The sequence below is a fragment of the Hyperoodon ampullatus genome (genome assembly GCF_949752795.1).
Source record: "Hyperoodon ampullatus genome assembly, chromosome: 3".
NCBI classification, from domain to species: Eukaryota; Metazoa; Chordata; class Mammalia; order Artiodactyla; family Ziphiidae; genus Hyperoodon; species Hyperoodon ampullatus.
Window position 1 is genome coordinate 118,928,200 of NC_136916.1, and position 14,810 is coordinate 118,943,009.

A 14,810-nucleotide genomic window follows, 5' to 3' on the forward strand; every position below is an offset into this window, starting at 1 on the left:
ATCCCATGTTAGCCCTTTCTGATGCTGCTTGCAGTGCACCACCACCCGTGTTCTGTAGCTCTGTCTTTGGAATAGTGTGTTCTGTCTTCTGCTTCACATTTCCTTCCACTGTGGGTATCTGGGACTGACTTTCCCCCACTGTCCCTATTTCCTGCATTGTCTGCCGTTCCTTAATGGTCAGGTCTAATCTTAGCCCCAGCACACCCCCACCCCTTACTTGGCCTTGTTCCTTGCTGCATGATCCCAACAATGATACCAAAGAGTATAGGACTTAATCCCTGTTTGAGGTCTAGCTGGTGATATGTGTGACAGAAGCACATATATCAGAGCTGTAAAAGATCTTAGCCTTCCCCTAGCCTAACCATCTCATATTATGAAGAAACAGAGGGAAAACTTCGCACCTCACATCAGTTTTGGCAGAGTTAGGACTAGAATCAGCGGTAACCTCAATTAGATTATTTTTATATTCATTTTCAACAAATAGCCCCTATACCTAAGTAAGCCTTAAGCATACTTTAAAAAATACAAATTGGGATGACAAATTTCTATTAGTATGTACTATCAATATTTGATAAGATATTAGATTAGTGTATTTTTGTTTTCTATGGAAACACCAAAAAAAAGAAATTATTTGGAAATTTGTCTGATTTCATAACTGCCAATATCTGAAAGTTGGAATATTTTTTTAAGCAAAGCAATGTCATTCCACCAGATGTCACTGTTTGCATGTAGCAATGAAGTTACAATGATTAAAAATAAAATTACCCCCTCTCTAATCATATTTTGTAAAAAAAAAATTCTGTATAATTGCACTCTTCTTTAGATTTATTATTTATTATTTATTAAGACTATATTCCCTGAATTTTTTAAAGTATTGAAAGTATTCATTACTTCTTCTGTAGATTTTAAAGACTTTACTAAAAAAAATTATTTGTAGATTAGCATCTTCAAGAAGATGAACTCCTAAAGTACTTTCTAGACCTAGGAGTTTGCTTTTCAAACAACACACTTTTAAGTTACTGTTTTCTAAATTGTCAATTGTGACCCAATAAGTGGATTGTGCAATCAATGTAATGGCTTGCTATGAGTCCCTTAAAGAAATGATGTCTGGGATAGAATATTGCATGTAAGTATTACTTTGGCAAAGCTTTTTACATGAACACTTTAAAATTTATTTTTATTTTATTTATTTATTTATTTATTGGCTGCATTGGGTCTTAGCTGCAGCATGCAGGATCTTTCGTTGCAGTGCGCCGGCTCTTTGTTTTGGTGTGTGGGCTTCTCTCTAGTTGTGGTGTGAGGGCTCCAGAACGTGCAGCCTTATTGGTTGCGGCCTGCGGGCTCTCTAGTTGTGGTGCACGGGGGCTTAGTTGCCCCATGGCATGTGGGATCTTAGTTTCCTGACCAGGGATCAAACCAGCGTCCCCTGCATTGCAAGACGGATTCTTAACCACTGGACCACCAGGGAAGTCCCTGAACACTCTTAAAATATCCCTGAACACATCTTTTCTGCGTTGTGTAAAAGTGACTATGAGCTTTATCCTGCCAAGGCTCCCTCAGGTTTAGTACCCCAAGGAGCACAGTACATTTTCTAAGGAAGGGATAGGGAAGATGTGATGGGGGAACTTCTCTGTTAGAGTCACACCAGGGAGGGGAGAGGGTTGTAGGAGGGAGAACCCTTCCCTACGCTTCACAGGATGGAGCCCACAGTCACATTTGTGTAACTCATAAAAGATGTGGGCGGAGATTTTTAAGAGTGCTCATAGCCTGGAGCAAATGTTCTCCAAACTTCTATGACACAACCTATAATAAGAAGAACATTTTTTATCTCTGGCCCCATGGGAGACCATTGTTGACTGGGAAGGCGGTTTAACTCACTCTGAGAGAGATGGGCTTGTTAACTTCATTCAGTCTCTTCAGTCATAATAACAAAAATGATTGTAATATCAACCACTTACTGGGTTTTTTGTAATTTGTACAAACTCTTCACATATATTATTTCTAAGAGTTAGACCCTGAAAGATCCCATTGCTTTTGCTATTCATAGATGAGGAAACTGAGACTTAAGAAGGAAAATGACTTATCCAGCACAGCACATCAAGTGGCCAAACTAAGGCTAAACTCCTGGTTTTTAACCTCATTGCAAAGGCTAGTTCTTCTCACTATAGCAGTGCTTTTTAGGCTTCCCCTGAGTGTAAGGGCCATCTGGGTCGTTTAAGTGTATCAGTTCTTAGGCTTTATCCCAAACCAACTAAACTAGAATCTCCAGAGGAGATATCTGGGAAGCTATAGATTTGACAAGTATCCCAGGATATTCTTATGATCAGGCTCTTTTAGGAAAGATTGCAGTACATCAGTGGTTCTCAAACTTCTTTGTGCATCAGAATTAACTGTAAGGCTGGTTAAAACACAGAAGGTTGGGTTCCTCCCCAGAGCTTCTGATTCATTAAGTGTGATGGGGTTCAAGAATTTTTATTTCTAGCAAGTTCCTATGTGATACTAATGATGGTGGTTAGGAAACACACTTTGAGAAGCAGTGCAGTACGTCATGCTAACCCATGAATCTGTTTCTCAGGACAGGGTCCGGGCTAACTTTGGCTGTGGGATTTTTCAAGCACAGTGTTAAACAATACATATTCAGTATCTACTATATTCACATTCAAGAGAGATAGAAAATGAATAAGAATCACGCCTCTCCCACCCCAACCAGCCTGTAATCTACTATGAAAAGTATACAGAATAAAATGTAATATATTCTATAATGAACTTGCAGATCAAATGCACCAGAGAAACTAGGGACGCAAAGATGAATTTTGGCTGGGCAGAGGGACATTTGTAAAGGCTTCATGGAACAGTTGAGGTCTGAAAGTCTTATTTTCAACACTGTCATAGCCACACTGCATTGTAGTTCGGTTTGCCTGTCTCCCCTATTGCACCTATAGTAATCTCAGCACCTAGAGCATCTTTTGTGCAGTGAATATAGGTTGGGCCAGGTGTTGGGGAGGGAAGTAGGATTGGTAAGGTAGATGGTTCCCAGACTGTGGAGCACCCTGATGGCCAGGCTCAGGAACTTGGGTTTTACCCTGTGTGTGTAGTCACTAAAGTATTTGGAAGGGGGTAGCTGATGACAACTCTGTCAGAGATCTGTAACATGGATTGGAGGTGGGAAAGCCTGGGGGTGAGGGACAGCAAAGATGTTATCATAGGACTTAGCTGAGAGAAAATGCAACAGGATGGAGAAACACTGGAGGGAGAAGGATCAGGACTAGTGATGACTGTTGGGGGTGAGGGAGAGGTTGGAGATGAAGAGATTTTCATTCTGAACCACTGAGATGGTGGTGGTCTCCAAAGGGGAGATCTCTAAAAAGGACTGGTTCTTTTCTCTGGAAATAAAGAAGGAAGCAGGGAAAACCTGGACAAAAATTTCAAAGCAAGTGATTCATCTTTGTCAGACAGGAACAGTTGCTAACCTTGGGTAGCCTTTCCACTAAGGCCCCCAGTTTATGTCTACCAGAGCTCTGCACTCTAAAATGGCCAGTGACTTCTTTCACTTTCCTTCCAACCAAATAGAATTTCTATTTCTTTGATGCACATTTGGGATGTGAAAAGACAATAATATGTGAATGATTCTGACTACTTTGTTTTTGGCTTATGAACAAATAAAAATATTGCAGTGCCTCAAGATAGCTTCTTAAATCACCCCTCTCCTCCTTGATCTTGATATATGTATTCTCTCGCTCATTATTCTAGACAATAGAATACCCTGCTCTTTTGTTTTTCCTGGATATATCAGTCAGGATTCAGTTGCAGAAAACAGAAATATTTTTAGCTATTTTAAGCAGAAAGGGATCTATAATAATGGGAATGTGATGCTTTTAAAATCAATGGAAAGATTGGAAGAATGGGCTCTAGGCAGGGAGGGTTTTCCAAAGATGACTCATACAGCACGTTTAACTGGCTGCCAAAGCTGCTGCTCCTTCTGGCATAGTCAGGAAGGTGGGAAATCTGGAGGCCAACATTGGCAACAAACCACCTTAGCTGAAATTCAGGGATCGTGTGGCCTCTAGTGTTACAGCTTTTGACTCTGGAGCCTTGCTGTGTCTGTTTGAATACTCACTGGCAAAAAAGGCTACCCACAAAAGAAGTAACTGGAACCCTGCCACAAAAGAACTCAATGTAACCATGACTGCTTGCCAGCAGGAACATCAGAACCTTCTTCCTTCCAAACTGTATGTGAGTGCACGTGGTTAGTAGATCCTAAAACACATCTAGGACACTGGCTGCAGGAGGGTCTTCACCTCCCCATCCTCAGCAGTTGGAGAAAGTGTATTGGAGGGAGGATGGACTGGATGTCGAAGGGCAATCTGTTATGTCCACTGTGCTAGGAGTTGAGCTTTATCTTCTCTTTGAATTCAAATATTTGACTGGATGAGATAGGAAGCTTTTTCCTGTGAACCTACTTTGGCAAAGCCCTGTCTTCTCCAGCCTAGCTTTGGGTGGGCCTGATTTTTAAGAGGTGGTTTGATGGAATCTAAGGATTTCAGCATATCGTTAAGTAGTCAGTTTGATATGTGTGTGCTTTGTCTTCCCATTTGGTGGCTCATAAAGTGATTGTCTATTCATATAATGGTATAACAAAAAGTTAGAGGGAACAGTGGCTCTACTTCCAAGCGAAATTGAAATATAGCTATAGTCTGTGTAGGTCTACTTTATACTCATTTTATATTTCTTTTACAGTAAGTGCTGCAATACAAAAGCTAATGTATTTTCAAGGAGTCTGTAAGTCAGTCATTAATGACACATTTTGCCTTCAGATTTTGATTTATCTCATCTCTTGGTTTAATTTAGGTTTTTGTTGATGGGTTGTTGTGTTTTTTTTTTTTTTGCCGTACGCGGGCCTCTCACTGTTGTGGCCTCTCTCGTTGCGGAGCACAGTCTCCGGACGCGCAGGCTCAGCGGCCATGGCTCATGGGCCCTGCCGCTCCGTGGCACGTGGGATCTTCCCGGGCCGGGGCACAAATCCGCGTCCCCTGCATCTGCAGGCAGACTGTCAACCACTGCGCCACCAGGGAAGCCCCCTGTTGATACGTTTTAAGCCTCCTGTGTATATTCTTATGTATATGTAGTTTGTAGCCTAGAAATAAAGACCTAATGTCATAACAGTTTTCTGTTCATCTTAGCAGGATATGAATCAGGAAGGGAAAACCTTAATGTGAGAAGGCAATTCTGCTTAGGCTGTTGCTTTGCCTCAGTCTAAGAAATGAAACCATTTCCTGTGACTTGGAGTGAGGAGCAGTTTAGGGATCAGAAGGCAGAGAACTTTTTACCTCTCTTATAATGAGGCTTTCATAGAGTGAATTTATTATTCCAATATTATAAAACAAAACCACCAAAAGATTACTACTAAAATACATTCAGAAGCAAAAATTATTCTTGAATTATTTCCCATTTTGGATTATCTGACTTCTGCACAGCATCTATTTAGTACAGATATCAAACGTCAGTGTGTTTATTTCGGTAGAGATATAAAATGAGAGAAAACACCCTTTGATTTATCAGTGACTTAAAGAACAATTTTTTTTTGTTATTAAAAACCCTGTAGAATACTGCAAGGAATTCCTGTTATGGGTGACAATCAAGAATATGTTGCTGTCCTTCCAACAAGACCAGGGATACCACCTGAATTGGCACCAGGAACTGGATGGAGTGCTCACAAACCACACCTACAACTCTCGGGAGAGGAAGTAAGAACTTCCTTTAATATTAGTTTACTCTATCTTACAAGCTGTCAAACTTTTTGGTTTCAGGACCCTTTTTATACTCTTAAAAATTTTTGAGGACTTCAATAATTATTTATGTGGGTTATATCTATTACATTTACAGTGCTGGAAATTAAAACTGGGAAAATTCTTAAATGTTTATTTTTTTAAATTAAAAATAACAGTAATAAAGTCATATATGTTAACATAATGTATTTTTATGAAAAATAGTTATATTTTTTAAAACAGAAAAATAGTGTAAAACTAGGATTGTATTTTTTTTGCAAATCTCTTTAATGTCTGGCTTAATAGATGATAGCTGGATTCTTATGTTTGCTTCTGCATTAAATTTTTTGATAGGTTGTTTTGGTTGAAATATATGAGGAAAATTCTGGCTTCATGAGGATATGTAGCTGGAAAAGAAGAGATTATTTTAATAGACTTTTAACATAATTATGGATATTCTCCTTTAATAATATACCAAAACTTTACAAGTGGTAGTTTCTTGAAACTTAGTTGTGAGACTTCCACTTCTGGGGATGATGCAGTAGAAGTACTTTTTCCTATTCCTCCTGCTAAGTACAGGTAAAAACCTGGGTGTTACAAACAGGACAGATCTAAAAGGTGGAGAGGGGCTTCCCTGGTGGCGCAGTGGTTGAGAGTCTGCCTGCTAATGCAGGGGATGCGGGTTCGAGCCCTGGTCTGGGAGAATCCCACATGCCGCGGAGCAACTGGGCCCGTGAGCCACGACTACTGAGCCTGCGCGTCTGGAGCCTGTGCTCCGCAAAAAGAGAGGCCGTTGCAGTGAGAGGTCTGCGCACCGCGATGAAGAGTGGCCCCCGCTTGCCACAACTAGAGAAAGCCCTCGCACAGAAACAAAGACCCAACACAGCAAAAATAAATAAATTAATTAATAAACTCCTACCCCCAACATCTTCTTTAAAATAAATAAATAAATAAATAAAAGGTGGAGAGACTAAGGCACTAACTAGGAACTTTGGGATCCAACAAATGGCACAGTGGCGAGTTAGTTCCTTGGGTTTTCTTTTTTGCTTCACATATTCTAGACTTAGAGTTGAAAAAATTGGTAACCTAGAAAGAAAACTAGGTAAAGACAGAAAAAAAAAAGTCCAAACAAAAGCCTACTCCCTCTAACCAAAGAACCAGGAAAGGGCCAGCCTAGCAAGACAAAACTTTTCAACAATAACTACTCTACCCTAGCCAGACACCACAGAAAAAATGGTGGCCCTGGTCCTTTCCTCACCTCTGCCAGCAAAGGCCTAGTAGGAAAACTAGACTTTTACTCTTGCCCAGAGTATAAGAAGGCACTATAATACCCCTGCCAGGGTGGTATCAATGAAGGCTGTTTGGGACTGGAACTTTCACCTTAATAAAGTGGTAATGAGGTTTCCTCTCTTACTGTGTTAGTTGAGACCACATGGGGATCCTGGACTTGCATCCCCACCGAGTAGTAATGAGCCACTCCTCTCCCTCCCCACTGTGGTGGTACCAGAGGAAGCCTAGCAGAGTGTCAGCTAAAACAGAAGGTTTAAATAAGATCCAGAGCCTCAGAGCAAAATACCCCAAATATCCAAATTTCAACTGAAAATCACTAATCATACCAAGAACCAGGAAAGTCTCAAACTGAACATAAGAAGATAATCAATAGATGCTATCGCTTAGATAACAGAAATGTTAGAATTATCTGACAATGATTTTAAAGCTACCATCCTAAAAATGCTTCAGCGATAATTATGAACACACCTGAAACAAATTTTAAAAAAATAGAAAGATTCAGAAAGGAAATAGAAAGTCTTAGACATTGAAGATACATAGTAAAGAAATTGAAGACATTTTAGAATTGAAAAGATATAGTAACTAAAATAAAATGCTCAGCAGGTGGGCTCAAAAGTAGCATGGATGAAACAGGAAGTGAACTTGAAGATAAAACAATAGAATTTATCCAGTTTGAGCAACAAAGAGAAACAGACTGAAAAAAAAATTAACAGACCCTCAGGGACTTGTGGGAGTAAAACAAAAGATGTAACATTTGTGTTATCACAGTCCTGGAAGGAGAAAAAGAGGAAGAGGGGTGACTGAAATCGTATGGGAAGAAATAATGACTGGAAACTTCCCCAATTTAGCAAAAGACTTAAACCTACATATTCAGGAAGCTGAGCAAACTCCAAGCAAGAAAAATCCAAAGAAATCTGTACCAAGTCACTTACTAGTGAAACTTATGAAAACGAATAACAAAGAAAAACATCTTGAAAGCAGCAAGAGAGAAGTAATATGTTACCTACAGGAGAAAAACAATTTTAATGGCAGTGGATTTCTCATCAGAAACCATGGAGGCCAGAAATAAGTGGTGGAACATTTTTCAAATGCTGAAAGGAAAGAACTGTAAGCCCTGAGTCCTATATCCAGAGAAGATATCCTTCGGGGATGAAAGGGAATCAAGACATTTTCAGATGAAAGGAAACTAAGAGAATTTGTCACCCATCAGACTTACACTACAAGAAAGGCTAGAAGATGTTCTCTAAACAGGAAAAAAAAATGATGAAAGAAAAAAATCTCAGAATATCTAAAAGGAACAAAAACATGTAAAGCAAAAACACAGGTAAATGCAATAGAGTTTCCTTCTCCTTTTGAGTTTTCTAAATTATGTCTGTCAGTTGAAAAAAAAATTATACTGTTAAATGTATATAGAGGAAATGTTTAAGACAACTATTATAAATGGAGAAGAGTAAAGAGACATAAAAGAAGGTAAGGTTTCTACACACCACTTGAACTGGTAAATTGGAGACATCAGTAGACTTTGATAAGTTATGTTTATTATGTTTATATAATGTAATACCTAGAGCAAAACTAAAAAGCTATACAAAGAGATATATACTCAAAAATACCATAGATAAATAAAAGTGGAATTCTAAAATATGTCCATGCAGGAAAAAGAAAACAGAGAAACAGAAGAAACCAGAGAGAACAAGGAGAAAACAAAAATGAAATGGCAGACAAAATCCCTAACTTAAATACATCAGCCACTATGGAGAACAGTATGGAGGTTCCTTAAAAAACTAAAAATAGAACTACCATATGACCCAGCAATTCCACTACTGGGCATATACCCTGAGGAAACCATAATTCAAAAAGAGACATGTACCACAATGTTCATTGCAGTACTAGTTACAATAGCCAGGACATGGAAGCAACCTAAGTGTCCACCAACAGATGAATGGAAAAAGAAGATGTGGCACATAAATACAATGGAATATTATTCGGCCATAAAGAGAAATGAAATTGAGTTATTTGTAGTGAGGTGGATGGACCTAGAGTCTGTCATGCAGAGTGAAGTAAGTCAGAAAGAGAAAAACAAATACCGTACACTAATACATATGTATGGAATCTAAAAAAAAATGGTACTGAACCTAGGGGTAGGACAGGAACAAAGATGCAGATGTATAGAATGGACTTGAGGACACAGTGTTGGGGGGAAGGGGAAGCTGGGACTAAGTGAGAGAGTAGCATTGACATATATACACTACCAAATGTAAAATAGATAGCTAGGGAGATCATAGCATGGGGAGATAGCACAGGGAGATCAACTCAGCACTTAGCATAGCACAGGGAGATCAACTCGGTGCTTTGTGACCACCTAGAGGGGTGGGATAGGGAAGGTGGGAGGGAGGCTCAAGAGGGAGGGGATATGGGGATATATGTATACATATAGCTGATTCACTTTGTTATACAGCAGAAACGAACACAACATTGTAATGCGATTATACTCCAATAAAGATGTAAAATATATATATGTATGGTCTAAATATACCAGTTAAGTTACAGAGCTTGCAGAGCAGGTTAAAAGACATGACCAACTATTTAGTGTCCACAAGAAACTGATGTCAAATATAATGACTTAGAGAAGTTGAAAGTAAAAGGGTAAAAAAAGATAAGTCGTGCAAACACTGATCGAAGAAAAGCAGGAGTGGCTATATTAATATCAGATAAAGTAGACTTCCCAGCAAAGAAAGTTATCAGAGACAGAGAGAGGCATTACATTATGATAAAAAGGTCAATCCACCAGGAAGATATAGTAGTCTTAAAGAGTGTGTGCACAAAACAGCTGCAAAATATGTGAAGCAAAAACTGGTAGAACTAAAAGGACAAAGAGGCCATTCCACAATTATACTTGGAGATTTCAACACCCCTCTCTAAATAGTTGGTAGAACACTTAGAAAATCAGCAAGGATATAGAAAAATCAATAACTCCATCAACCAACAGGATCTAATTTAAATGTACAGAACACTACACCCAACAAGAGCAGAATACATATTCTTTTCATGTTCCTGCAGGACATATACCAATAAAACAAATCCATAATGAAATCAAACTAGAGGTCAATAACAAAGGTAACAGAAAAATCTCCAAACAGTTGGAATCTAAACAATACAGGTATAAGTAATCCATGGGTTAATCCAGGGAGTCTCAAGGGATTTAAAAAATACATTGAAAATCAATTGAACTGAATTAAAATGAAAATACAACACATCAAAATTTGTGGAACACAGATAATGCAGTGCCGAGAGGGAAAATTATAGCACTAAATGCTTATAGTAAAAAAGAGAAAGTCTCAAATCAATATATATATATATATATATTTTTTTTTGCGGTATGCAGGCCTCTCACTGTTGTCGCCTCTCCCACTGCAGAGCACAGGCTCCAGACGTGCAGGCCCAGCAGCCATGGCTCACAGGCCCAGCCACTCTGCGGCATGTGGGATCTTCCCAGACCGGGGCACGAACCCGTGTCCCCTCCATCGGCAGGCAGACTCTCAACCACTGCACCACCAGGGAAGCCCTCAAATCAATAATTTAAGCTCCCAGCTCAAGAACCTAGAAAAAGAAGAGCAAAATAAACCCAAAGCAAGCATTGGGAAGGAATAATGAAGAGCAGTTATCAATGAGGTTGAAAACATGAAAACAATAGAGAAAATCAATGAAACAAAGAGGTAGTTTTTAGAAAAAATTGACCTCTAGCAAGACTGACACGGAAAAACCAGAAAATACACAAATTACCAATATGAGAAGTGAAACAGGAGATATCACTACAGGCCCTGCAGACATCAAAATAATAATAAGGGAATACTATAAACAACTCTACACACATAAATTTGACAACTTACACAAAACAGAGCAGTTCCTCAAAAAACACAAACTACCACAACTCACTCAATATGAAATAAATACTTTGAATAGCTCTATAATGTTAAGGAAAGTGAATGCTTAATTAACAAAACTCCTTTCTCAGAACCCTGAAAAATAGCTTGGCAGTTAAAAAACCAAATAAACATGCAACTACTATTAATCATGTTGTAGAATGAATACATAAACTCTATAAGGATAAGTCTTCAGAGAATTATGCTGGTAAAAACCAATTCCAAAACACTACACACTGGCTGATTTTATTATATAACATTCATGAAATGACAAAATTACAGAGATGGAGAACAGATTAGTGGTTTTCAGGGTTTCAGAATGAGGGTGGCTGGGAATGGGTGGAGTGTGTCTATACAGGACAATATGAGGGATCACTTACGGTGATGGAAATGTTCTGCATCTTAACTATATGAATGTCAATATTTTGTTATTCTGTACTACAGTTTTGCAAGATGTTACCTTTGAGGTAAACTGAGTAAAGGATAGATAGGGTCTCTCTGTATTATTTCTTAAAACTGTCTGTGAATCTATAATTATCTCAAAATTAAAAGTTTAATACAAGAATTGTGGTTGTTGGACCAGTACCAAAAAAAAGAAAAAAGAAAAATTAAACTTAGCTGAAAAGAAAATGTATTAAATGATAATTTGTATAGGTAAAAAAGTTTGTTGCAGGGCTTCCCTGGTGGCGCGGTGGTTGAGAGTCCGCCTGCCGATGCAGGGGACATGGGTTCGTGCCCCAGTCTGGGAGGATCCCACATGCCGTGGAGCGGCTGGGCCCATGAGCCATGGCCACTGAGCCTGCGTATCCGGAGCCTGTGCTCTGCAACGGGAAAGGCCACAACAGTGAGAGGCCCATGTACCACACAAAAAAAAAAGTTTCTTGCAATTGAATCTGAAACCATGTCAATGACTTTTTTATACCTTATTACATGAAAATCTATTGCCTCATTTTGTACTTTGAATGGCTCTTTTACCCATGCATGATTTTGTAACATTTTGCATTGGTCATTTAGAAAATACTATTCATCAAGTTATGTAGATCTTCAAATGTTGACACATTTCACTAATATATAATGTCAAAATATCTCAATTTTAATATTATCAGAAAAGTCTTTTAGCACTGGGAACCTGGCAAGCTCATGGTGAGGGACACAATTTTTCCAAAATTCTAATTTTTGCTAAAAGCTTAAATTTTTTCTCTTGACACAAATACTCTCAATTATTTTATTGAAATGACTGATTTTCTCATTTTCAAGAAAACGCTTACCACAAACCGAAGTCTGAATAAAGGTAGTTTAATATTTGTCCTCTCAAGTAAAAATGGTGGCTAGTTCAGTTCAGAACTCAAACAATAGCACACATGTTTTTCCTCAAAACCACCATCCTACTGCACTATGGCCACAGAATCACTTCATGTGTACTTATCATTTTGTTACACTGAATATTAAAAAGATATTCACTTAAAAGTTGAGATTTAATAAAATAAACATTTTTTTGCTGCTTTGTGGGGGTATTTTTAAGATCCTGCTGCCTTAATTCACCCTAAGGTCCACCAGTTTTACTCTCTGTTTTTTTTTTTTTTTTTTTTTTTTACACAAAGTGCAAATTTCAACACAGTGAAAAAGGCAAATGACCTCTTTGTATTTTTAGTGTGGAAAGGTCTTGAAAAGACCCCTGAAAGGTCTTGAGGCTCTCCAGAGCTCAGACCACATTTTAGAAACTGTTGTTCATCCTTATATTTCATTTATATGAAGCTCAACTTACCCCTGAAGCTAACTGCATGTCTCTCTCCCTTAGTGAATATAATATTCTGACACTGAGTCTTCAGTATGAACATGAGTTATTGTATTGGGTTGTAATATATGTAGTAACCTTAGGGGCTGTGCAGGTGCTGTTTTACTAAATTAACCTAGCTTGCTTTATAGTTAGTAATTCAGTTTGCTGTGCAATCTTTACCCTCCTGTTAAGTTCTAGCAGCCACCAACCCAGCTGTTTTTAACCATTTTCCTGATTTCCTCTGAGAAAGTTCTGAGCATTGCTGGGGAAACCAGTTTACCATGATGAGTGTTTCTTTGCTAGTTTAATTTGACACATTCTCTCCTGAAAATGCATCTGTGTTTTTCCTTGAGAGCAAAATTGTGCTGTTTAGTGATAGATTTTCCTCTCTTCCCACTTAGAGGCTTGTATACTGCTTTCTTCTAGGGGAATAAGTTTATTCTGGATGCTTAAGCTGCTGAAAGTCTACCTACTACAAGGGAAGATTTACCATATTGTATGTGACATATCATTTGAATATCTGAAATCTTAATTTCTAGGTGATCTTTGGAAAAAGAATTGTCAGCTGATTTTGGAAGAGTTTATTCATCTTTTGTCAAGGAATTCCTGACTCTAGGTCTATACAGCATAAAGTGATGCAGTGTGCCCACCAAATAGAGGATGAGTGAGACGGAAACAATTTTGAATTTCTGTGGTGGACAAATTAACGTGGCAACTGCAAAATCTACATTTCTCTAAATAAATACTCTGTTGGTAGAGAGGAAATGTGATCAAAGAATAGTTGACTAGAAATAGAAGTGCTGAAGACTCAGTATCACCTTATAATTGTGAATCTTTATTTACTGTGTTTGGGTCTTTGGATATTACTGTCAGAAGTCTGTATAGCAACCATGCTCCAGGAGATGGTTACTCTTAAGGGTTCATAGTTAATGCTAGAGTAATGCTTGTAAGTTGATGCTTTAAAATCATTTGCACTCATTTTTTTCTGGTGAAAGACAAATCTTGTTGGGGAAAGTGCTTGGTCCAATTAAATATTATTCAAAGTCAATGAAAGTTAAGGAAAACATAATTACCAATAATACCATGGATTCAAATAGCTATTATTTTTAAAAATCTTGCCACATTTTCTTCAAATCTTGTCATGAATGCCTGATTAAGTTTTTCACTTCCAGCTATTTTTTAAAATTCTTTTACTGTTTGTTTTATTATTATTATTTTATTGATAGTAAACTTTATTTTTTAGAGTAGTCTTAGATTTCCAGAAAAATTACAAAGACAGTGTGGAGATTTCCCACACTCTGTTTCCCCTATTATTTTTTTTCCCCTATTATTAACATGATAATGGTGGGTTAATAGTGGCCCCCAAAAGATATATCCAAGTCCTAACCCATGGTACCTGTGAATGTGACCTTATTTGGAAATAGGGTCTTTGCAGATGTAATTAAGAATCTTGGAATGAGATCACCTTGGATTTAGGGTTAGCACTAAACCCAAGGGTAAGCCCTAAATCCAATATGACTGGTGTCCTTATAAGAAGAGAATGCTCTGTGAACACACAGACACACAGGGAAGAATGCCTTGAGCTGATGGAAGCAAATTGGAATGATGCCGCTGCAAGCCAAGGAATGCCAAGGGTTGCTGGCAGCCACTAGAAGCTAGGAAGAGGCACAGAAGAATTCTCTATAGCATTCAGAGGGAGCATAGCCCTCTTGACACCTTGATGGACTTCTTGTTTCCAGAACTCTGAGGGAATAAATTTCTGTTGTTTTAAGCCACCGAATTGTATTTGCTACAGTAGCCCTAAGAAACTACCAATACATCTTAGAGCAGTATGGTAGATTTGTTAAAATCAGTGAACTGATATTTATATGTTATTATTAACTAAGGTCCATACTGCATTCAGATTTCCTAAGTTTTAATGTAATGTCCATTTTCTGTTCCAGGATTCCCTCCAGGATACCACATTACATTTAGTTGTTATGTCTCCTTAGGCTTCTCTTGGCTGTGACAGTTTCTGAGACTTTCCTTGTTTTTGTTGACCTTGACAGTTTGGGAGAG

At 38.3% G+C, this 14,810-nt stretch overlaps 1 protein-coding gene across 1 annotated transcript in view; it reads left to right on the forward strand.

Annotated features, from left to right (window-relative positions):
• The window catches only part of TTC6 (tetratricopeptide repeat domain 6), a gene marked incomplete at both ends in the record, with an annotated part of 227,725 nt that overhangs the window by 92,024 nt on the left and 120,891 nt on the right, over nt 1-14,810 (forward strand). The window contains 1 exon segment of the mRNA XM_079699166.1: nt 5,603-5,744. Coding sequence (XP_079555292.1) covers nt 5,603-5,744 — 142 coding nt within the window.